This window comes from Anolis carolinensis, chromosome 1 (assembly GCF_035594765.1).
Source record: "Anolis carolinensis isolate JA03-04 chromosome 1, rAnoCar3.1.pri, whole genome shotgun sequence".
NCBI lineage: Eukaryota > Metazoa > Chordata > Lepidosauria > Squamata > Dactyloidae > Anolis > Anolis carolinensis.
The window spans coordinates 316,629,488-316,655,862 of record NC_085841.1 but is presented as its reverse complement, the minus strand read 5'-3'; the positions used below and the strand labels follow the sequence as shown (position 1 = coordinate 316,655,862).

The following is a 26,375-nucleotide window of genomic DNA, read 5'->3' as shown; positions in this document are numbered from 1 at the left end:
AAGAGAGGCTTCATATTCCTGGATTCTGCATCTTTGGATTTAATCATCCATAGCTTGAAAATACCCCCTCCTCCAAACCCACAAAGGCAATCTTGGGTTTGCCCTATTATATTAGAGGCATTGTTTTACTATGCCATTATATATAATGGGACGTGAGCATTCTTGGATCTTGAATCTAGGGGGCTCCTGGAAGCAAACTCTTTCTCTTTCTTTCTCTCTGTCTTTCTCTTTCTTTCTCTCTCTCTCTCTCTGTCTCCCTCTGTTTCTCCCTTCCTTCCTTCCTCCTTTCCTCTCTTTTAGGCAGCATCCCGAAGGGACATACTGAGCGTGCTCAGAAACTTCTCAGTTCTCATGTTAATACAGAGCAAGGCTGAGATTTCGAGGAGAGGAGAGGGAGGGATGGTGGGCAGGGCCTCAGATCTGTAATGTGATGAGAAATTTACTCAAAGAATGTGGAGAACATACTGAGTTGCATGAAATATGGTGAAGGTAAGGAATTCATCTGTTTCATAAGAAAAATGGACCTCTACTGAGCCAAGCATTTTCATCCATTTCATTGCCTTAATGTGATGAAGTCCTTATCTAAACAGGCTGATCGATCGCTCAGTGAGAACATCTGAGATGGCACCAACTGAGGTGTGCTGAACCCTTCCCCAAACACTTCTGTATTGCTGCTATTCCAGAGAGGCACAAAAGTAGCTCTTGTTCACTCTGTAAGTTAACATTTAATATGTCAGCAGCTTTCAATACAATAGATGATAATACAGTTCAGTTTTAACTATGGTTTGAACTTCATCTGTTTCAACTGATCATACTTTAGTTACTGATTACATTTAATGGTTTCCAAACCTGGGTCAGCTGGACTTAACTTCCAGAATCATTGCCACTGTCTGTTCTGGCAGGGGCATCCTTGCATTGTAGACCAATAACATCTGGAAACTTAAGTTTGTGAGACACTACATAAAACACCGTATCAGATGGATGTTTCAAAACATTATACCGTTCGGTTTAAAGCGTATTTATTTGTATCTAACAAACAAGCTCCTTCTATTCTCACTCTAAAACTTTTGAACAGGTTCCCTAACCCCATGCAGAATTGTGGTTAATGACTAAAGTGCGGTTAATCTAAAACAGAAGTAGAAGGTTCCAATACCATCCTTATAGTCACAACAGAAAGCAAGATGGGAATACATGAGCCTGAAGCTTTGGTAGAAGCTCTTTCTTGCAACATAACCATGGATCTTTGTTATGTTCCGACTACCATATGGTTGCCAGGTGAAATGAGGTCGTGGCTCGTCTCCTAACTGAAAAAACTTCAGCAGATGTTGCAACACAAGCAGCAGCGCTTGAAATTCCCACTTCTCATAACCATTAAAGGGACAGGAGCCCCATCCCTTATTTTACCTGGCAACCCTGAAACCAACATGTGTAGAACAACAAATGACTGTTTGCATGGAGTAGACAGCGTGCTACAGAATGCAATTTCTCAGGCCAAAACCCTTCTTCACACACATAGCCTCCCAAAGGACACAAAGACAAAAGAAAGTGCAACTTTTTCTTCTGCCCCCACATAAAACCGCTGCAGGAAATGATTTGAAACTCCTGTTGTCTCTGCCAAATTGATTAACCCAGGCAGCCAAAGGGGGCCTATTGTCCGTGTGCTACCTGTGACCAATGTCAGCACTTCCAAGGAAGGTTTTGGACTCCCAACCATAAACACAGTGTTTTTCAGTAAAGACCACAGACACTTGGCACTGCTGGACACCCTTAAGCAGATGAGGGGGGAAAGGAAGGGGCCTGAGGCTGTCAGGTGGGAGTTGAAGCCCAAAACACCTGGAGGGCCAAAGTTTGCTCATACCTGCTGTATACTCAAAGGCTACATGTGTGTGTGTGCCTTCAAGTCTCCTGTTAACTAATGCCTTTGATGAAGTTTCGCCAGTTGCTTCCTCTGAAATACAGACCTCAGTGCCTGTTTTTTCTTGTTGGTCTCCCATCCAAGGACTAACCAGGCCTGGCCCTGCTTAGCTTCTAAGATCAGGTCACCTGGTGCCTTTAGAACCCCTTCAAAACAAAACAAAAAAACCCTGGGGCAGGATTTCTTATTCGTTCAGAAACGACCAACTTGACACAGATTCGCAAACTTTCCCTTTTTGAATGACCTCGTTCACTTTTTACTTTGCTTCTGAGACTAGAAATAAATCAATACTTGGAGAAGGACTGGGTTTGCTTGTTTTGTTTCCAAAGTGAATGCTAACTCACTCTCTCTAGTGCGGAACATTTGGAGCCTTTTGCAACTTTTCTGGCTCCCATTTCCTCTCCGAAAAGGCGACGCGGTCGCAACTCGCCGCTCCAGGCACAGCAAGGCAGGTGAGAAAGAAAGGCCGGGGGGGGGGGGGGACGGAGCCAGGACGGGGAGGCAAGCAGCGCGAAGGGGGAAAAGTCTTGGGGGACTTACTGGGTGGGGTCCTGGCCAGCCGGGGGGTTCATGGCGCCGTCACCTCGGCCCGGGAGGGTGCCTTTGGGGGTCCCCCCGGGCGCGCCCACTCGCATCGCCGCCTCGCGTGGAAAGGCCAGCTGCCCCGGCCGCCTCTCCGCCAAGCGCTCAAGGAGCCCAGCGCGGAAGGCGGGGTTAAGGCAGACTTCTTCCATCCGCCCGAGGAAGTGGGGCCGGTCCCCTCCCCGCCCCTCAAGGTGCATCCACACGGGAGAAGTCGTGCCATTGGACACCACTTTAAACTTTCACGGCTCGATGCTATGCTATGGAATCCTGGCATTTGACACTTGATGAGGCACAAGCACTCTTTGGCAGAAAAGGCTGGAAACCTTTTAAAACCGCAACTCCAGAGATCCCATAGAATTGAGCCATGGCAGTTAAAGTGGAGTCAAACTGTAGATGCACCCTGAGAAAGAGAGAAAAGCCAGCCAGCATCCCCTCCTGAAGTCCTGAGCTCTTTGTTGACTGCTTTCCGTGGGATTTAAAGAGGGCTGCTTTGCCAAATCCACCTCCATCTCCAACTTTTCCTTTACCCTACACATTAGAATCATAAGTTGGAAGAGACCTCATGGGACATCTAGTCCAACCCCTACCAAAAAGCAGGAAAATCGCATTCAAAGCACCCCCGACAGATGGCCTTTGCTTAAAAGCCTCCAAAGAATGTTCCTTTATTCATGTTTGGGTAATGCTGCATTTGGTGGTCCCTATGCAGACTTGTCCACTTGTGGTATATGGTAGACTCCTGCAGAGTTTGTTTTTTTTCCATGTCAGGAGCAACCAGAGTTGCTTCTGGAGTTGGCCATCTGCAAGGACGTTGCCCATGGGACGCCTGGATGTTTTTTTACCATCCTTATGGGAGGCTTCTCTCATGTCCCCGCATGGAGCTGGAGCTGATAGAGGGAGCTCATCCGCACTCTCCCGGGTGGGATTCAAACCTGGCAACCTTCAGGTCAGCAACCCAACCTTCAAGTCACAAGGCTTTTATCCCCTAGGCCACCGGAGGCTGCAGAGGTAAGAGGATCCCTCTTATCCTTTGCTGAATGTTGTTAGATTTTCTTAGTGGATCTGTGGATAGTTTGTTGGTTGTGTTTCTTCATCAGCTTCCCTATGCGGTCAGTGGTTCCCTTGATGTATGGTAAGGACACTTTTCCTCTGAGTGGAACTTTGTCTTTACTCTCATGGCTTGTTCTTGTGGCTCTTCTGATGTCTGTGTTCTTTTCTCCCACCCTGGACAGTCCACAGGTATATATACTCCACTTGTGTTACAACCATCAGATCCTCTGAAGATGCCAACCACAGATGCAGGCAAAATGCCAGGAGAAAACACTTTTAGAAACCACATAATATCCCCACAACACATCTGGAACACCCCACAACATTGTAAACTGTTGACACCTGGAACATGTTAGATTCATTCTCTCTTTGTGGTTTTGCCTGCCCTTTTTCTTTGAATGCCTAAGCTGTATTTTTAAGGCTCAAAAGGTTTGGGGACTGAATGTGCATTCCATCCGAGGGGGGCAGAATTCTTCTTTGGGAGGGACAATGCTCACATGTAAGTGCACCAGCTTTTTTGTTGTTTGCCTTCAGGTCATTTCCAACGTAGGGTCATCTCATCATAGAGGTTTCCTGACAGAGGAAGTTTGCTTTTGCCTCCTCGAAGGCTGTGGGTGCATCCACACTGTAGAATTAATGATACCTCAACTTCTATGGCTCAATGCTGGTGAACCTTTGGAGTTGTAAAACAGCAGCTTGCTGCAGACTGGGGTCTACAAACTGATGGACCAGCACTCGTTTATAATATGGTGAGTACCATTGGTTCGGAGGCAGTATTTCCCAAACTCTTGTCTCCCAAGTCTTTTGGACTTCAGATCCTAGAATCCCTGATCATTGGCCAGGGCAGCGGAGGCTTCTGAGAGCTGAAATCCAAAACATCTATAGTCTTTTGTTTGGGAATCATTGCTCTTGGAGGACTGAGGGCCCTTCCACACAGCCATATAACCCAGAATATCAAGGCAGAAAATCCCACAATATCTGCTTTGAACTGGGTTATCTGAGTCCATGCTGCCATATATTCCTGTTAAAAGCAGAAAATATGGGATTTTATACAGCTTTGTGGAAGGGGCCTGAGATCAGATTTCCTGCATCCTGACTTCTTCTACCTACAGGAAGAACAGAGGTGGCTTTGTTGCTGTTTTTGTTTTGCTTTGCTTTGTTCAGTCTGCTTTTGTTATTACTGTATTTGCAATCAGTTTCATGGCAACGCAATGGCTGAAAAACCTCCCTGAAAATTGAGCATCAACATCTCTGCTCATGTCCTACAAACTCAGGGCATTGACTTCCTTGATCGAATCAGTCCGTATGGAAGTGGGTTAACGGTATTGGTTGCTTTATGTTCTTTGCATGGCTAGGCCACATCAACTGTTCCTTGTATAATAAGTGGGGTTTTAAAAGTATACACTAAACTTGCCTGAACTAGAATAGCCATTTCATATTTTGAATAAAAGGTTATCTTCAGTTAACTATGCAGGTAAACTTGGGTCAAGGGTAAAAGAGATAAAAGTGATAAGGAAAAATGCAAAAAATGTAGTAATGACTGCTCTAGATAAAGCCTGAGATATGCAAAATGAGTTTGTAGGAACACAAGAATAGCCAAGTCAGCTTAGATTGAGGAACTAGCCAATATTCTGTTCACACAGTGGCCAACTACTTTTCTATGGGAAGCTTATCATCATAGCATGAGTGCTGCTGTATCCTCCATCGTGTGCTCTCTAGTAATTTGACACACAGAGATACACTGCCTCTGAAGTTGGAAATGACATATTAGGTATCCTGACCAGTAGCTATGGGTGGCCCATCCCCCTTAATTTGTCCAGGGCCCTTTGGAAGCCATTTGAGTTGGCAGCCATCACGGCAAAGCAGTGGATTTCAGAATGTAACTACGTATGCACTGTGTGAAGAAATACTTCCTTTCATAAGCTTTAATCCCTCACCACTTTAGGTTAGTGCTTTATTCTAGAATTATGAGTGAGAAAGAACTGTTTCTCCCTCCCTGCTTTCTCTTAATTCTTGCTTCTTAAACTGTGGGTCCTAATTCCAAATGGGGTCCACTGAGTGCAATGTTAGGGTCATAAAAAAAATTGGCAACAGTAACAGGTTTTTGAAACCAAATGTACAAAAATCTGTTAGCAACAACGTGCAGTGTTTATCATGGTCTCTGGAAAAAATGCTTTAGCTGTACTCCACAAAAAGAAAAATCAGGCAGGAAGCAGACAAACTTTGCAGCTGCAAGGCTATTTAATGCTAATCAAGGTGGCCAATTGCAACATTCACACTTGCCTCAAACAGACAAGAGTTCTTTCACCCACCCTGGACATTCCACAGATATATAAGTTGGGAACTTCCCTGGTTTCCAACAGACCTCACAACCTTTGAGGATGCCTGGGCAAAATGTCAAGAGAGAATACTTCTGGAACATGGCCAATAGAGCCCAGAAAACTCACAGCAACCCTGTGATTCTGGCCATGAAAGCCTTCAACAACACAAAAATCAGTCTGTTTAGCAGTTTTTGCAAATGCTGATTTATTAATACTAAACTTTGATTTTTATATCTATTTTACATGCCTATATACCTGGGGCCATGTATTTTGTGTAGAAATGTCATGAGTAGATAAGGTTAAAGAAGTCCTGCTCAGACTTATCTTGTGGTCCACAGATCCCTCTGGGAACTACGAAGCTTGAAGAAATGCTGTGAGTTCTTACAGTTAAAATGGGAGGGAGGGAGGTGGATGGCGATACACAGATCTCAAAGAGCAAGAGTTTTTGGCAAGTAATAGACATCTTTTAAAGTGTCATCACAATATCTCAAACTGTCCAACAGTTATGAAAATAAGTAGCAAAAATGTACTCAGCACTTGCTAGTTCTGTGCACAATGAGAACATGCGAGTGAATGGTGCTAAGTGGCTTAGAGTTAGTACAAGACATTTTGTACTACCAAACATACAGTCAAAAGCTGCCTATGTAGCAGCACCAAACTCTAGTATTATGCATGATGTGCCACCACGTTCTTGAAATGTTTGTTGCTTTTTCGAGTTACTTAGTTGTGTCAAGAACGTTCTTAAAGAAATTCATATATAAAAGGATGATCATGTTCACAAGAAGAGAGAGTTGGAGTCAATCAGTGTGACTTCAGAATTACTGGAATATTGAAAATGATTGTATTCATTCTTCAATTTCTGTGACTAAAACTGGTTGTGACTTTTTGATATTATTGTGGTAAAAATTGCAGCAACAGCCAGAGAACGTATTTACCTGCTGCAAAAATCTGTATTAATCGAGAAAGTGGCTAAGGACCTTTCCTTAATGCCTTTATCAATGACACAGTTAAGATGCAAATTAGCCATTTGTCGATCAATATCAAGAAACAGTCATTAGAAAGAATTTGCATGTTCTGCTATTTTGCTCTGCAGCTGGACAAAAGCACAAACATGGCAATGACCTTATTGGGAAATATTAGATATGAACAGGAGAAAAATATTTTCAAAGACTTTCTATTCATTTTTGCACTGCTACACACTACATCTGAAGAAGTATTTAACAGTAAAAACAAGTTTAAACAGTAAATAACTCAATCCAAACTGAATGTTTAGGGTCTTTTAAAGTAAAGACTTGAATCCAAGATTTTAAAAGCATCTTTGCAAAGATATGGACATTGAACACCTTTGCTATGGTGTGAAGTTCTTCACATTGTAGCTGGGTAGTCTGTCAATGTTTTGTAGTTGTTTGTATAAGCATTGAATGTTTACCTTTTGTTGCTGGAATCCGCCCTGAGTCCCCTCGGGGAGATAGGGCGGAATATAAATAAAGTTATTTATCTATCTATATATATATCAAAAGGTAAAGTTTTTTTTCATGTTTTGGGGAATTGTGATGATATTAAATTATTATTCATCGCGGAGTAGCAGTTTCACCCCAGCAATTGTTTGACAGATTTTCCTGGTTAATAAAATTAGCATATCTGCCATATCTTCACCCCTTTAAATATGTTCAACTTAAATCTTCAAGGAGAAAAGGTTTTTCAAGTTGATGACAAGATTGATGCAATGATGAAAAGGAATGAAATGGTGGCATCATTTACTGAATCAAAACATTTTCAAACCACACAAATTTTCTTGATTCTACCAATGAAGAGTAGTCTATGGAGGGCACATCACTTTTTATTACATAACATTTAATAGATTTGCAGGATGGTTTCTGCGAATATTTTCCTGTTTCTGATGCTAGCAAAAACTGTTTTCAGTCAAAGGGTATGAACTAGAGGGGCTCACAGCAGTAGGCTCATGTAAATATCCATGGATGGCGCTCTGAAATTGCAGTCCAAGAAATAGCCCCTTCCAATTTCCAGGTTCATATCCAAGCAAATTTTCCAGAACAACTGAAGACGGCTATGAAAGTATTAGTGTTTTGCAATAACAGCGTTCTTGTGAAAAAAATCATTCTCTGTATAGAAAAAAATTGAAAAATGTAGAGTCAAATCTCAGAATACAGGTTTCAGCTACAGGTCTTGTAAGTGAAATGCAGCCCCACTTTTCTCATCCAGAGCAGTACCTTGATCTACTCACAACTGCTAGGTTGGCAGAAGCTGGGGCTAACAGCGGGAGCTCACTCTGCTCCCTGGATTCAAACTGCCAATCTTTTTGTCAGCAAGTTCAGCAGCTCAGTGGTTTAATCCGCTGAGCCACCAGGGGCTCCAATAATATATTAAGACAACAACAACAACAATTTTATTCTTATACCCCACCGCCATCTCCCTGAAGGGACTTGGGGCGGCTTACATACAAAATGCCCACAGACACAAAATGCCCCCAGATGGCGTAGTGGACTAAGTGACTTGAAGGTTGGGTTGCTGACCTGAAAGCTGCCAGGTTCGAATCCCACCCGGGGAGAGTGTGGATGAGCTCCCTCTATCAGCTCCAGCTCCATGTGGGGACATGAGAGAAGCCTCCCACAAGGATGGTAAAAACATCAAAAAACATCCGGGTGTCCCCTGGGCAACGTCCTTGCAGACGGCCAATTCTCTCACTCCAGAAGTGACTCAAGTAGCTCCTGACATGAAAAAAAATGCAAATCACTCCATCAAAACACAATTAAAATAAAAAACATAGTTAAATATAACTATCCAGATAAAAGCACAATATAACTATCCAGATAAAATCACAATTCAATAAAACGTAAGAGTGTAAAACAGCAGTGTTAAAACTCAATCAAAATACCCAACAAAACCAATTGCTATTGTACAATGGGCATGACCAAGCTATCAAAGGGCCAGGCATGGGATAGTGCAAGCAGCGTATTGTAGGGCCAGGTATTGGATGAAGTGCAGAGAACAAAATATTATTATGGAACCTAGGGACTGGGCATTTATAACTAGGGACTAGGCAATCTCAAATGTAAGCTGAAACAACCAGGTTTTCAAATCCCTTCGAAAGGAGGACAATGTAGGAGCTTGCCTAATTTCCCTTGGGAGGGACTTCCAAAGTTGGGGAGGGGCACCACCGAGAAGGCCTTCTCCCTCATCCCCACCAACCATGCTTATTTTAGCTCATTAACATTAACAAGTAATATTAGGCTTTGGTTAGGTATTATTATTACTATTTTAAATTTGTATGGAATCATTCCAATAAACATAATACAGTAGATGTGAGCACATTTACTTATTTTTTTCCTTTCCTTTCTCTCCAAATTTGAAGACCCTTGACACATTTTGGGGGTTTTAAATCTTGAGGTGAGCCTCAACCGCCTGCAGTAACAAAATATATTTAAAGGGAGTCCATGGTTAAGAAAATGTTAAGAATGCTGCTCTAAACCATGCATGATTTTTGTCATGTTTCATCTTGCTCATCTCTTTCATGTTTCATCTTGCTCATCTCTTTCCTAAGCTAAATAGGCTCAATATTTTGCCTTTTCCCTTTAGAAAAGTTGCTGAAATCTCTTGATAATACAGGTGACTCTCAGTTAACCGCTGCAGGTGGGATTAACTTAATGTAACAAAATTTTGCAGGTTTTTTCTGTATTATAAAAACAGCTTTTTAAATTTGAAGTATTTTTAACTTTTTTGCCAGTTGTGTGAAAGTTCCGGTCACATGAGTTTTAGTTAACTGAGAGTCTCCTGTATTGTTTGTCCTTTGCTAAAGTTTTTCAGAGTATCTTCTTTAGGTGCAGCAGCTAGAAGCGTACACAGCATTTCAGATGTGGTTGCACCATGTATTTGTTGCAGGAGAGATTGATGTTGGCAGTTTTGCTTTCAGTTCCATTTCTATTTATGAAATTTACTTTTTACAATACAGTAGCTGAGTACTGAGTTGTCATTTGCATCAAGCTATATGTCACAAGGAGCCCCGGTGGCGAAGTGTGTTAAAGCACTGAGCTGCTGAACTTGCAGACCGAAAGGTCCCAGGTTCAAACCCTGGGAGCGGCGGGAGCGGCCGCTGTTAGCTCCAGCTTCTGCTAACCTAGCAGTGAGTAGATCACTAGGTACCGCTCCGGCGGGAAGGTAATGGCGCTCCATGCAATCATGCTGGCCACATGACCTTGGAGGTGTCTACGGACAATGCTGGCTCTTTGGCTTAGAAATGGAGATGAGCACCAACCCCCAGAGTCAGACATGACTGGACTTAACATCAGGGGAAAACCTTTACCTTTTTATATGTCACAACCGCAATATCTACAAACAGTAGATGCTAACAATTTACTACTCCCATTCTGAAAAATGCTACAAAAATAACCCATAGCTTCCAGCGATATCATGATACGTTGCCTCAGCTGATGAATTCCCATTTGTATCTTGTCCTCATCTGAGCAATCAGAAATGCTTCCCAGCTCCCATTGGTTTTTTTCTCACATTTAGTTTTTAAAATGCTTTGCCCCTTTTATATGTTACACAAGCACAACAATTCTAGTAAGCATAATTTATTACCATCAATCCCAAATAGTAATAGGGGATAATCACAACAGCAATAAATAGATTGCAACATACAAAGTAAGATTGGAGGGAAGAGAAATAAAATAATTTGTTCAAAGGTATATGGAAACCTTTTATTAGCTATATGTACCAGAATAATAGCAAATTTAAATCACCCTCGAATCAAGTAAGATTTTGGTTAGATGACTAGGATGATATGCCTACTATTAAGAAAACTATACTGTAGAATTTAATCAGTAAAAGGACTGATAGGAAAGTAGTCTGTAAATACATGTGACTTGGGGAGAGGAGCTGAAAATTTAGAAAATTAACTTTTTAAGTTTTTTTTAAGGTTCCTGAAATTTAGTACAGTTTGCTGGCTTTGTGTAACCATGTTAAACATGCTATGACAGTTGCAGTCGGTAAGTAGCCTGGTTTTTCTGAAGCTGTCATCACATGGTAATTTAATGCAAGTTACTTTTTTAGTTTCTGGTCATAATCTGTATCAGTAAAATGAACACTTTCATATAATAAATGTATCATATAAAAAGATACATTGCAACAGCGGCAATTTGAGAAAATAGTTATTCTTAATTGGTTAACTACTAATTAACATCAACCCAGAACAGTCACACTTACAACAGGGATAATATAATAATCTGAATTAACACTGATGCTGCTTCTGACAGTATTAGGAGAGTCACTTTTATCAAATTATGTCCATCCAATTTCTTGTATGCAAACTTGCAAAGTCAACACCAGGCGCAGTGGGTTAAACCCTTATGCCGGCAGGACTGCTGACTTGAGGTTTGGGTTATTGACCTGAAAGTTGCTAATTCAAATCTGGGGAGAGCGTGGATGAGCTCCCATCTGTCAGCTCCAACTTCCCATGCGGGGACATGAGAAAAGCCTTCCACAAGGATGGTAAAACATCAAACATCTGGGCATCCCCTGGGCAACGTCCTTGCAGACGGCCAAATCTCTCACACCAGAAGCGACTTGCAAGTTCTCAAGTTGCTCCTGACACACACACAAAAAGCCAGGTAAGACATTTTGCTGCCTGAGCTACAACAAATGGGGTCCATCATCCATCCAAATAAAGGTGTGAAGCCAGACAAGTTATTTTAGTACATGACATTGAAAATCCCACATGTTACCTCCCTACCCACTTTAACCTGGCACTAACCCTTTGATGCCTTTTCAGGACACTCAAAATCTTTTGCCTTAGACATTCGCCACAATGTGCCTAATGATAAGGGCAACCCAGACTGAAGTGAAACTGCAAAGCTAGTTTACACAGAGATTATATCACACTAAACAAAAATTCCCCAGTCCTCAGTTTACTCACTGCCCCGGTACGATCATGCTGAAAGTCTCTTACCTTGACTTACACTGAAAAAGCTACAGCACTTGTTTAAACTTTGAGCACATTCCCTTTTCTAACAATATAGAGATAATGGATCTACTCTTGTTGGGACTAATAATGGATTTGGGAAAACTGCACTTGTAATAGCTGAGGACCAATCTGGCATAGTGGTTTGAATGCTGGGATAAAACTCTGGAAAATAAAATTTTGATTCACTGCTGGGCCATAGAAACACATTTGGTGGCTTTGGGCAAGTCATACTTTCTCAACCTCAGATGAAGGAAGTGACAATCCCCTGCTGAAAAAACCTTGCAGTCAAAACCTTAAGGTGGTATCATCTTAGAGTCTTCAGAAACAACTTGAAAGTATACAGCATCAACAAAGCTGTTAACAGCTAAAATTGGAAGACTGTGTTATGCTTTTAGAACAATATTGTGAAAACATGAAGCTTTTGTTGCTGATCTCTCTGTTACTGTATTCGTTTTTCTTAGAATGATAACATTTTCTAAACAACTGATGATAGTAAAGGTAGATATCACTATCTGAGATATCACTAAACTGTTACATTCAGGAAGCAGAATGATCACATTCCCTTTTGTGAAATCTCACAAGAACAATAAAATAGTATATTGTTTAAACCTCTCCAAATGCTTTCAAAGCCAGCTGTGGTAAAATGTTGATCAGAAAGGCTTTGAGGATAAAAATAGCTGGGTGGAAGACAAGCCCTTAACAGCTTTTCCCCCATGGCTAAATTTAGTTTCATTCAGTCTAAGAAAACAACTCATTTCTTGTGGGCACATAGTAACATCTGCAACATCTGGTGACACTGAACATTTCAGTATTGTGCTTACATTTTGGATTAAAGTTCAAAAATATGTTTTAAATTCCTCCACTACAGTAAAGAGAACACAATGCAACTTGTAAATGAAAATAATAAAGTTCTATGGAAGGACACAGTGTTCTCTGACAATGGTGGGAATTTTTTCCTGTTTTTTTGGTTCCTTTCCACCCATAATTAAAAATGCAACCTAATAATTTGTATATAGTTGCAAAATAATTTTCATATGTCTAAGTGACTAATTTAATTCTAGATGTGCTTTCACATTCTTATTCAAGGTCCTATCTCATGTTGACAAATATAGTGCAAGAGAGACTTACAATGTTTGCTGTTGTTAACCTCCTTTAAGTTGACTTTGACTTATGGTGACCCTATCATCAAGAGTCCTGCTCATGTTGTGTAGACCCAAGGCCATGGCTTCCTTGACTGTGTCTATCCATCTGTAATTATGTCTTCTTTTTTTCTACTGCCTTCTAGTTTAGAAATCATTGTCTTTTCTAGTGAGGCATATCATCTCATGATATATCCAAAGTACAACAGTATCAGTTTAGTCATTGTAGCTTCTAGAGTGAGTTCAGGCTTGATTTGCTCTAGAATTCGTTATTTATCTTTTTAGCAGTCCATGAAATTTATAGAACAATTCTCTTACACTATATTTTAAATGAGTTGATTTTCTTCCTTTCTGTTTAGCTTTTACAACCATACCTAGAAATTGGAAATATGATGGCATGGACAATCCTGGACACTTCAGAATCTTATCTAGATCCTTCATAGCTGCCCTTCTGAGTCCTAGGGTGGATTCAGCGAGCTGAACCAATGTGGCAAATGGTGGAGGGAGTCCTCACCACCCAGTTTGAGTCCAGTTATACCATTCGCTGCAACACTACTCATAGTTATCTGCTCTACTCTAGTAGCTCATTGAGTGCCATCTTCTCGCATTAATGTTTTGTTTCATTTTGGATTGTCTCATCATAGTCTTCCTGGTAAAAGACATTCTAACCACATTTACTCTGCCTCCTTTGCTAACTACAAGTGTTAGCTAGATGTCATTGCTGTTGTGCCTGAAAGATCCTCAGACAGAGTCATACCACCACTATTGCTGCTGCCCATTGGCTGTTTGGCACATTGAATCTGGCTGAACCTTAAGAAAAGGGGACACCATACCAGCTGCATTGTCATTGTCATCATAACCTCTTGCCTCACAGGAACACACAATCCCACCACTACAAGACAGTTGTACTGTTGGTGGAAAATAACATAGTACATAGGATTATTTATCTTTTAGTATAGCAATTCCACATACATTTAAGTGAGAACAATTCAAATCTAACTGCTAAACATGTCCCTCCTTTGGCAGGAATACGGCTGAATTATATTTTGATTAACTTTCCCATCTCATCAGAGGGGATGATGCCAGCATGCACATTGCCATTCTACCTCTTTATGTGTAGAGCTTACCTGTATGCTGAATCAATGTCTGAAGCCTGCTATTGTGAGCCCCCAGCATTGGGCTCCGTATAATTTAAGAGGTTGTCATGGAAGCCATGAACTCCTGAGCTGCTCTAGACAAGGCACAGAAATGAAAACAAATGATGAAGGGGAGGAATTCATGTAATTTCCCTCCTGTAAAGCAACTATTGTGATAATCACACAGGGCAGCATAAATGCAGTCATTCCATTTTATCAGTTCTCTCTGATCATTTTGGGATGGCATGATTTGAGTATTGGACTATGACTCTGGAGACCAGGGTTCAAATTACTATTCAGCTATGAAAGCACATTGGGTGATCTTGGGGAAGTCGCATTCTCTAAGCTTTAGACCAGTAGTTCTCAACCTGGGGTCCCCAGATGTTCTTGGCCTTCAACTCCCAGAAATCCTAACAACTGGTAAACTGTCTGGGATTTCTGGGAGTTGTAGGCCAAAAACATCTGGGGACCCCAGGTTGAGAACCACTGCTTTAGATGAAGGTAAAAGCAAAACTCTTCTGAACAAATTTTGCCAAGAAAACAAAGTTCACGTTAGTGTCACCATATGTCAGAAATGACTTGATGGCACAAACATCAACAGCCAGAGACATGAAGAACTAAAACAAAACCTTCTTCCAAAAGTCCCACTACCCCAGTTTTTTCTGTGTAGATTTTATAAACCTTATGATAGAGGTTTTTCCATTTAGGAACCAATTCTAATGACCAACAGTGTATAAGGAGTCAATAGTAATAGTCCAATTAGACCTAAGTTATTTTAAACAATTTATGAACTACACCACACATTCAAAAATTATAATTCCATTTTAAACCAACACAATCTTCTTCAAACTGGAACCTGTTCCCTAGTTCATATTGTCACCTAGTGCCATTGCTATCCTAATTGATATAACGTATGGAAGAAGGAAGTACTTTCCATCTGCTATTGCTGATATGCTGCTTGCTGTAGGATTTGTTCCTTCAAACAAAGGATGGGGAACTTCTGGCAAAGGATAGGGCTGTAGGAGATTTGGCATGAGAGCATACAAGCTTCTTCCTTAACCTCTCCTTCAGACTTAAGAAATTAAGTGCTACTTAAAACCTGGAAATGAACTCATGTTTGTGGCCCAGGAGCCTCCAGCAATAAACCGAACTCTGGTTTGCAGCCTAGGAAGATATTGCATAGATTGGCCTGGACCAGAAAGATAAGGTTTAAGTCTAAGTAACTTTACACTTTTACCAGACAAAATTCCAAGATTTATAAAGAAGGTGCTGTCTTCTACGACTGTTTTCCAGTGGGCATAGTTCTGCTTTAGAACTGCTATCTATTATAGCCCCACATTAGACCATTTTGGAAACAGATTAGATTTCAAAAATTGGTTTGTGTTATAGCATGCAAGGTCATTTCTTCAAAAGGAAAAATTAAGAAGTAAAAAAAATTATCTTGATGGCAAAGAGAAAGGTGCAAGAGAAAGCAACTTACAACAACATAGATAACTTCGAATAACCTACATTTGGTAACTCTTGACTTAAAAACTATACCAAGATATGATCCTCGGCTTTCAGTGTATAGGCAGTCTCCGAGTTACAAACATCCGACTTACAAACAAATCATAATTAAGAATGTGGGTGAGACAACAGGAAGCAAGAGAAATCTACATCTCAGAAGGGAAATTCCACAACAAGACAAATTTTTCAAAATCCAATTCTCACAGGGACAGAAAGTGAGCTGAAATCTTTTGAACAGGAGCACAGACAGCAAAACAGACACCACAGGGCCGTAGCCCTTCCCTATGATATCCAAGAAGAAGACCTACAAGCCACTCTAAACACCTTTGCAGAAGCATACGAAAAGCTTGGCCTCCCACTGAACATTGAGAAAACCAAAGGGTCATACCAGCAGGCAACAACCAATCCCTCTGCAATGCCAGAAATTCAGTTTAATGATGTAACATTAGAAAATGTTGACCAGTTCCTCCACCTTGGCAGCCACCTCTCCACAAAAGTCAACATCGACATTGAAATATAACACCATCTGAGCTCTGAGAGTGCAGCATTTTTCCGAATGAAGCAGAAAGTGTTTGAGGATCAGGACATTCATAGGGATAACAAGATGCTTTTTTATAAAGCTACTAGCTGTGCCTGGCCACGCTTATGGGAATCATTTGTTGACCAGGTGGAATAGCAGTGAATAGCCTTGCAGTCTCAAAGCCTGGTCGTTTTCTTCTTATGCAAATCCTTGTTTGGTGAGCTGAAATACAATGGAATAGGTTTGCTGCTTGAAAGGATGGGTACTGTCCTGATTTTAGAGTTTTTTAATGTTCTGTTTTATTATACCACAGTAATTTTATATATTATATTTTAATCTTATATTATCTGCTTAGAACTGGATTATATGAGGCCCCTTCTACACAACTATATAAAATCCACACTGAACTGGATTATAAAGCAGTTATCTTGTGGACTCAAGATAATCCATGATACTGTGGATTATGTGTCTTGGCATTAGGGTTATACAACTGTGTGGAAGGACCTTGAGTCTACACTGCCATATAATCCAGTTCAAATCAGAAAATCTGTATTTTATAGGCAGTGTTGGGGTGGGGCCTAAAGGGGCCTATCTAAATGAACTGGAAGGCACCATAACACAAAGGACAGATTGGAGATGTATTTGGGAAATCAAAAGTCTCTGTGAGAAAAGGAAACCTTTGAAGTCTATTCAGTTCTGGATGGTTATTGCCACACTGTATAAAGTCCCGATGTGACTGGATTCTACATATCTTTGCAATGACTTTAATACAATGTTGACATGACTTTATGTATCACTGTCTTATATGGCTTTTTAATCTAATTTGAATACAATTCTGATGTGACTTGAATTAATACAGTTCAGACATGACTTCAGTTAATATAGATCCAACATGACGTGAATTTCTGTGCTCCTTCTAGCTTCCTATGCTTCCTTCCAGGGCTACACTAACTGACAAACCCTAACTGACAAAAATAACTGCCATTTGGAAGCTGGCAGGAGCTGAGGCTAAGCTCCACCCCCATTTTCCGGTCCCAATTCAAGGTGCAGACCATCATTTATAAAGCCCTAAACGGTTTGGGACCCACCTACCTTCGTGACCGTATCTCCTACCATAAACCTGCCTGAGCCCTTCGATCATCAGGGGAGGCCCTCCTGTCGCCACTGCCTTTGTCTCAGGCCCGCCTTGTGGGAACAAGGGAGAGGGCCTTTTCTGCTGTGGCCCCCCGATTGTGGAATTCTCTGCCCATTGAGATCAGGCAAGCCCCCACTCTTTTAGCCTTTAGGAAAGATTTAAAAACATGGCTGTTCCGGTGTGCTTTCGGAGAGTAACTGTTATATACCTCCTTTGTTACCCCCCCCCCCCCAACATCTATCCTCTAGACTGATTTCACTATCTCATGTCCCTGTTCCCCATGGTTTTATTCTTATCTCTTCTTACCCCGAGTTTTAACTTTGTGTCCATGCGGCCCGCCCTTGTTATGTCATGTTGCTTTTGCTTTGATTTTGTTCTGTACTGTGCATTGTTATTCTTGTATTGTTTAATTGTATTTTGATATGTTGTTTTTATATTTTGTTATATTGTACTGTCTTGGGCATGGCCCCATGTAAGCCGCCCCGAGTCCCCGTTGGGGAGATGGTGGCGGGGTATAAATAAAGTTTTTTTTATTATTATTATTATTATTATTATTATTATTATTATTATTATTATTATTATTAGAACCTTAAAGGGACAGGGCAGCAGGTGAGAGCCTTCTGGTGGCATGAAAATGGGTTGTCCTCCCAACCCTGTTATATGCCTGTGAAATGTGGACCATCTACAGACATCACATTTGACCTCTGGAATGATTCCATCAGCGTTGCCACCGAAAAATCCTGCAAACCTCTTAGGAAGACAGGTGGACAAATGTTAGCATTCTAAAAGAAGCAAAGACCACCAGCAGTGAAACGATGATCCTCCACCATTAACTTTGCAGGACTGGTCATGTTGTCTGAATGCCTGATCACTGTCTCCCAAAAAAATTACTATACTCTCAACTCAAGAATGGAAAACAGAATGTTGGTGGACAGGAAAAAGAGAGTTAAAAATGGGCTTAATTTCCAGCATTAAAAACTGTGGCATAGATACCAAGAACTGGGAAGCTCTGGCACTTGAGCATTCTAACTGGAGGTCGGCTGTTACCAACAGTGCTGTGGAATTTGAAGAGGCACAAATGGAAGGCAAAAAGGAGAAACATATCAAGAGGAAGGCACATCAAGCAAACTATTAGCAGCTGGAGAGCTGGAAGAGGTTTGCTGAATGAAGGTACTTGAAAGGCATAAATTCATATCCATCCTGAATGTATTTTTAATTAAACACAAGGAAACAGATGTAAATTTGGGAATAAACATTGCTTTCACTCACAATATGTAGTGATATGAAATATGACACAAAATGATGGTGCAACCATTTTGTGCAATATATTTGTGCAAAGGATAAATCATTCCTCTAAATTAGGTACACACTTGAAAACAAAACCGAAAGAGAAGCTGATGATACATTAACCAACTGTACTTTTTCACATCATGCAGGGGGGAAATCAGTGAGATTTTAATGTCATTTGCAAGTTAATATTTATTCTCCAATATGTGCACATCCTTGAAGTTAATGCATTCTACAATTTCTCATACAGTTCCCAACAATTACCGCAAATCCCAGTATCCATAGCCAGCATACTCAATGGGAGTTGCAGTCCAAGAACTTTGTGAGAGCTGTACATTGCCTACCATATCCTACAGGAATTCACACTTAACAGCCGTCATTCAAACAGCTCCTAAGTAGAACATCATACTTTGCACTATATAGATATCAACAACTGTTTCAGCATTTGATACATGGGAAGAAACATGTGTGAGATGCACTTCATAAAATTAACAAGTCCCATCCTTTGATTACCCCAATTTTAGCCTACATCTTGATAGCCTTCTAAAATGTATAGCTAAGGAGACTGTCAGAAAAGATGAAGTGATCAGAATCTTGCCACTCCAAAATAATTTGGGTACTTGTGTTCTCATCTCATTTCAGTGGAAGCCCCTGATGGCGCAGTAGGTTAAACCCTTGGACTGGCAGGACTGAGGACTTGAAGGTTGGGTTGCTGACCTGAAGGTTGCTGGCTCAAATCCAACCTGGAGTGTTGCGGAGAGTGCGGATGAGCTCCCTTTACCAGCTTCAACTCTAGATCCATACGGGGACATGAGAGATGCCTCCTACATGGATAGTAAAATCATCAAAACATCTGAGTGTCCCCTGGGCATCGTCCTTGCAGACAGCCAATTCTCACACATCAGAAGTGACTTGCAGTTTCTCAAGTCAGTTCTGACATGAAAAAATCTAATTTCAAGGATTTTTACCTAATCAAAAACCTGTACCGTTTTCAGACTGCTTTATGTTGTATTTATCTGTTTTGTAAGAGACCTATGTCTCACATTGGTGTCAGAGGACAGTGTGATATCAAACTGATTATTAACAGTTTATTTTCATTTTAACAAACAGAAGAATGTTGACCAGACTTTAATTCAAAGTCTACAATCTTAAATATATCAGGGTATTATCTACTCTGAACCACAAAATATATACAGAATTTGACATTTATTTCACAATTGACTTGATTCCACTTACGATATATTCACATTGAATGTGTTCAGCTGGATTTGCTATCTGAATATAATTATAAGGCATATAAAAATATGGAGTTGAAATATGTGTGCATATTAAGTAAGTGTTTAAAAAACATCACAATATTTTCTCAAATTTATTTATTTATTTAATACATTTATATCCCGCCCTTCTCACCCCGAAGGGGACTCAGAGCAGCTTACAAATTATATTTACATACAATATTATATTATATTATATTATTAGCACAGCACAGTACTGGCAATAAATTACTATACTGTACTATATCAATATATTGTAATATTATTTTTAATATTACATGTAATATATAATATATAATTAACATTATTATATTGTATTATTAGTATTATATTGTATTACAAAATAATATTAGTATTATATGCATATACAATATATTATAATATTATATATTATTGTAAATTATATATGTATATAGGTACATATGTATATATGTATGTGTGTACATATATATATATATATATACACACACACACACACACACAAATGAAAAATTATGGATAGAAGTGAAAGCGTCAGTACTTTCAAATAAGGTTTTCATGGTGCTTCATCTTCTATTTTGAAACTTCTTGTCAATTTTTCTCCACTTTTTTTGTGAAATACAAAACAATGCATAGCATGTATTCATTAGTAGCACTAAGAGCTGTCCATTTGGAAGCATAGGGTATCAAAGTGCAGAAGAAGATTGCACTCAATTAGGGGAGGGAGGGGAGAGGACAGGCACTAATGCATGGTGTTTATTCATTAGTAGCACTAAAAGCTGCCCATTTGGAAGCAAATAGATTTATAGTGGGCAGGCACACAAAAATAGGGATCATCCCTTATATAGGGACTGTTTCCTATAATCATAGGAAAAACAATTTAAGATGTTCAAGTATAGGATAAATGTCTAATGTAAGCTTCTTTATTTGCTGCCACTTTCCCACCTAAATCCTCACTTGTTTCCTGATCCCATTACTTTTAATTTGTTTTGTTCAGCACAGAAACAAAAGAAGACATTTTAACCTATTAGTCACTCCACAGAAGTAGGCAGACACCCACTCACTTCAAGTGTTTTTTTTTTCTTTTTCTTCAAGACACTGAAGAAACCAGGAAAGTTTCTGGAAAAGATAAACCATACCTGTAAATGAACAGTAGCAGAGCATCACTTTAGCTGTTGTTTTCTGCTTGTCAGGCTTCTCAATTCTTAGCATTTTGAAAAAGCATTTCCAAATTTCCCCACCCTCTGTCTGATTTCCTGAAAAGGCAACATTCCTCAATTGAAGCAACCCATTATTAAAGGAGAACAGAAAATAAAGAGTACTTCTGGACCTTTAGAATAAAATTGCCCTGCCTCACATGTGGCATTTAATGGAGACAATAGTGTTAGAAACGGATAGATGTCCAACCATATTTCCATATGCAGATGTGCAGGTATAGTAAAGACAGATAAAGGGATTTATGTTTCTTTGATGTATTTCCTCTTGTCATGCCTTATCTGGTGGTCCCACACCTCTGGAGTGATGTTCTTGGGATATTTACTATCTCCTTAGTCATGTAGATACATCCCCTCCAACAATTCACAGATAACAATGGGCCACACATGACTAAGCAACACCAATATAGTAAATATGGCAAAAGTGATTAATGTGGAAGAATAGACCAGTTAGGAGAGACTGCAGCAGCTTGTGTTGCCTACATTTACAGGGTAGGGCAGGAATCTGCTGTTTCCTGTCTAATATCTTCACATTGAGTGCAATCTACAGTGCAGCTTTAGTGCAGCTTGACACCACTTTAACTGCCACGGCTCAATGCTCGAGAATCAAGGAATTTGTATTTTGGTGAGGCATCAGCACTCTTTGGCAAAGAAGGCTAAAGACCTTGTAAAACTACAACTCCCATAATTCCATAGCATTGAATCATGACAGTTAAAGTTGTATCAAACTGTATTAATTCAACATTGTAGATAAACTCTCAGGTTACACCAATGGAAGCAAACTAAGGACAAAGGAGGAAAGCGGGATGGAGAAGGAAACTAGGACATTTTGAAAGCAACTGAAAAATTGAAGCAGAGCATTAATTTGGATTTCCCTATCAAATCATAGAATCACAGAATCATAAAGTTGGAAAAGACCACATGGGCCATCTAGTCCAACCCCCTGCCATGTAGGAAAACTACAATCAAGGCACCCCAGACAGATGGCCACCCAGCCTCTGTTTAAAAGCCTCCAGAGAAGGAGTTTCCACCACACTCCCACTCCCATTGAAAAAAACACACATAAGTGGTAAAATAGCTGCACAATGCTTTTGAATTAGCTAGCACTAGGAACCATCTGTCTCCACTAACAAATGGGATAGTAACCTTTAAAAAACATATTTTATGCATTCCTAACAAAGTTAACAGCCCCTAGCAAGACCATAACATAAACATGGAAGTCATGAGGAAGAACTTCCGGACTGTAAGAGCTGTTCAGCAGTGGAACTCTTTCTGCCAGAAACAGAATTAAACATTAATTTGAAGAAAATGGAAGATACAGAGAGCTGGGCTAGCCTTATGGCCCAAGGGAACATCTAAATCTCTATCTGCAATCTGATACCTTGTCAAAAACAGTGACCATCATGCGTACCTTTTAAATTGTAGATCCTTCTCACAAGTTGGCAATATTCTGCCATGAATAGTAGAGGGTAACACATTTTGAAGTTTAGAGGGTGTTCTTTAGAACAGAATTCTCAGCCAGAGCACTCTAGTGCCTTATACAATCCACAAGCCTCAGGTATTCATAGGAAATTACCAGGGACATTAAATGGAACCAGTGCTAGACCTGTGTTGGTGAATGGGCCCTAGATATGAGCAGGCCAAGCTATCCGAGACAGATGCCATACTGCATCCAAAAAGAACTCAAAAAAACTATTATTAAAAAGACAGAGTAATTCTTAACTTCCATTAGTTTCCATATCAGGTTGTTTGAAAACCATTTTTGTCATGTTTCAGACTTTGAAAGAGCAATCCAATGTGCTGAGCTCATTTTGGGAATAGGGTACAATACTGTAGAGAGCTTCTTTATGTGAAATAAAACTCAGATTGGATTTCTCGAGGTCACACACACATCCGACCATGGGAAATGTTAGTTGCCCCCTGGCAGATAGCCGATCTATACAAAGTTGCATAACCTGAATAGGGGCTTTCTGTGCTAGACACTGGACAACACTGGTTCAGAAAAAGAGTTGCCTGCTCAACTTCATTGTTCAGCATTATGGTGTTTCAAGGCTATCTTATATATGTATAGATTAACTATGAAAAATCTTCATAATAGACTTTGTACATTCTTGGAAAGTGTCATTACAGGCATAGGCCCCCTCGATGAATTGTCACTTTGTCATGATGGTACATGATACAATGGCTGTGAAGGCGGATGAAGGCTGCAACAGATTGAGAAGCCACAGTCGTTGTGTTAACCATGCCACTGGTTGAGACCCTCACTCTGTGAAGACTGTGTATTGGCTGTGTACCGACCTCCGTACATTAAAAAATCTCATGCACAGGTGTCTTTCAAGAATTTGGAAGGCCATCATACTAGGACAAGGAGGGATTGCCTAGAATAGGAGGACAGGCATAGGAATGTTATGGTCTTGAAGCTTTGCGCCTTCTGGAAGCACAGACATATTTTAGATGTGGGTAAAAAGAAATTTAATAAAAGTGGGTTTAAGTCAGTCATTTACTGAGAAAAACTTTTAAGTGATTGCTGTACCACACATTAAAATTCATAATGTCCCAACAGAGAGAGAGAGAGAGAGAGAGAGCAATGACTCATACACTTAATGTTTCAAGAAGGTTTTGGTTGCTAGGGTACATGTAATCAGTGTGACATCTAAAGTTCCTGTTAAAAAGAATTTTAGGTTTTGGAATGTAAGGAACAAAGCTTCACGTTTATTACCTTCATAAATAGCCCTTCTTAGTATTTAATTATGCAAAGCAGGTTTGACATGTTAAAAGTCTTCAAGTAAAATTGTCTTTAGAGTTTGAAGTCTCCATCTGATCACTTATATGATATACATTTTTTGTGCATGATCCCTTCATTTCTAAGCTGAACTCAAAATGCCCCAAATAGTTAGGAGCATGGAAGGGACTTGAACCTCCCAACACAAACTGGTGCAGGAGCCCTCCTCTGAAAAGATCTGGAAATATTGGAACACCGAGAGTCCTATGTAGCTGAGCCTCCTCAGGAACTACCAATCTGAAGTGTACTAAATGACCAATTATTAAGTGTTAAGAGAGCTATTGCCATTTAGTCCTCCCAGACATAATATGTAAATGCTGATTGCAGTCTGTTTGGTGTACGCTTACTAGGGAGTAAGCTACGCTGGACACCTGGAGGACAAAAACAAAGCAATTGAAGAAATGACTGTAAAGGGCAGAGTCAGTAGGAACAGTGTGGAACTCAGAAGTGGACTGGGCCAGCAACAGAGAAGGAGAAGGTGGGAAGAAGAAAGCACGGACAGAGACTCCCCCTCTATTCTGCCTTGGTCAGACCACACCTGGAATACTGCGTCCAATTCTGGGCACCACAGTTGAAGGGAGATGTTGACAAGCTGGAAAGCGTCCAGAGGAGGGCGACTAAAATGATTAAGGGTCTGGAGAACAAGCCCTATGAGGAGCGGCTTAAAGAGCTGGGCATGTTTAGCCTGCAGAAGAGAAGGCTGAGAGGAGACATGATAGCCATGTACAAATACGTGAGGGGAAGTCATAGGGAAGAGGGAGCAAGCTTGTTTTCTGCTGCCCTGCAGACTAGGACACGGAACAATGGCTTCAAACTACAGGAAAGGAGATTCCACCTGAACATCAGGAAGAACTTCCTCACTGTGAGAGCTGTTCGACAGTGGAACTCTCTCCCCGGGGCCGTGGTGGAGGCTCCTTCCTTGGAGGCTTTTAAGCAGAGGCTGGATGGCCATCTGTCGGGGGTGCTTTGAATGCGATTTCCTGCTTCTTAGCAGGGGGTTGGACTAGATGGCCCATGTGGTCTCTTCCAACTCTACTATTCTATGATTCTATGAGACAGAAAACAGATGCAGAACCTTTCTTAAATACATTCAGAATAACAACTACTAACTACCACACATCTTAGTGGGCCTTTATTCTTACATTGTGTTTGATAGGTCCTGCCCAAGAAACTTTACACTTGAAAATGCAGGGATTTGTGCCAAGATAAAAGAAGCAATACTGAACAATACCTCAACATTTCTGAGGACATCTACTACTGCCAACTATGATAAGTCAATTGGAAACAGAGCATTAATCCCAGGACTCTGGTTCAAAATATATATACCAGCAGTCTGTGATAGTTGAAACAACTGAGTGAACTGCTTTTGAGGTGTCTACGTTTATTTTGATTGAACAATATGTTCCTAGGATGGGGTTGGCTGAAATGCCGTCAACACTGGAGGCAGCCACCACATTGATGGAAGCCTTTGCTGAAGTGAATTAAATCAAATTGTTTTGATGGAAGCAAGGACCAAAGGGTACCAGCTCATTTTTATAGGTCTATCTCCCCTCCAAAATCATAAAACTACTGCTGCAAGAAAGCATTATCCCAGGTGATCCAGATAACATGAGTACTTGGGGAATGGCTTCTAAACCCTTAACTTGTTTTACCTCTGGGCTTGAGGGACATGTTCAGTATGACTACCCAATCATACAGTGTTCATGTGCAGAGAAGGCTAAAGATTTTGTAAAATTATAGCTATTTGATGGCAATTAAAGTGGTCTCAAATCGCATTAATTTTACAGTGTAGATACACCTTGAGTATCATAGAAGAAAACCTCTGTCTCTTGATAAATTTCGTTTTCCCCAGCCCTGTTTCATAGCCTTTCCTGAGCCTTCAAACTAAGCCTGCTCAATGCCCTTTCACAGGATGGTTCCATCCTTGGAGCAAGAAAACCTAGTGGGAAGAGACTGGATCCATTTATGGCCCTTATTTCATCAAGAAGTAGGCCTGGCAACCAATAAAAGAGGTGCCCTTGCAGCACTTGAAAGAGGTAGTGTAAATAGCCACTGAAATTTTACAGGAGGATCAAGTCACGAACAGATATACGATCAGAAAACAGCCCCAACAAATTCCAGGCAGGACAAAGCATGCTTATATTACAATAAGGTCAGAGAAAAATAAAACATCGAAAGTACTGACAGTAGAAATTACTGTATAAACTTGTGTTGTTAGCTGATTAACAATATGAGAATTCGTGATTTCTGTTAACACAAACATTCTGGCACGTGATAAATTAATATATGTAATGCTAACAATTTGTTATCTGAATTCAAACTTCTGGTGGCAGACTGGGACATCCTAATGACTTGTAAGGCTATCGCTATCTCATCTTCCTTTGAGGTCTTTCTGTTCCAAAGCAGCTACTTTAAGGTCATCATCAGACAAAGATAAAATACTATCAAGAAGTGGTCAAAGCAAAATCAAATAGACTAAATCCAAGAATCCAAGAACTTTCATTTTTCTGCAGAATAGCCTTTGGCTGTGTTGCACAGTCTTCATGCATACAGTA

General features: G+C 40.4%; 1 protein-coding gene and 1 long non-coding RNA gene across 2 annotated transcripts in view; one reads left to right on the top strand and one right to left on the bottom strand.

Moving 5' to 3' along the window:
* rasgrp1 (RAS guanyl releasing protein 1) overlaps window positions 1-2,664 on the bottom strand; it is a 72,755-nt gene extending 70,091 nt beyond the window's left edge. Inside the window, exon 1 of the mRNA XM_003214495.4 lies at window positions 2,456-2,664. Coding sequence (XP_003214543.3) covers window positions 2,456-2,649 — 194 coding nt within the window. The 5' untranslated portion in view covers window positions 2,650-2,664. The remainder of the gene's footprint in view (window positions 1-2,455) is intronic.
* On the top strand, window positions 2,265-20,061 carry LOC103277652 (uncharacterized). The gene is made up of 3 exons (XR_505586.3): window positions 2,265-2,367; window positions 4,082-4,296; window positions 19,214-20,061. It is a non-coding gene; the product is annotated as an uncharacterized LOC103277652 (long non-coding RNA).
* The last annotated feature ends 6,314 nt before the right edge of the window (window positions 20,062-26,375 follow it).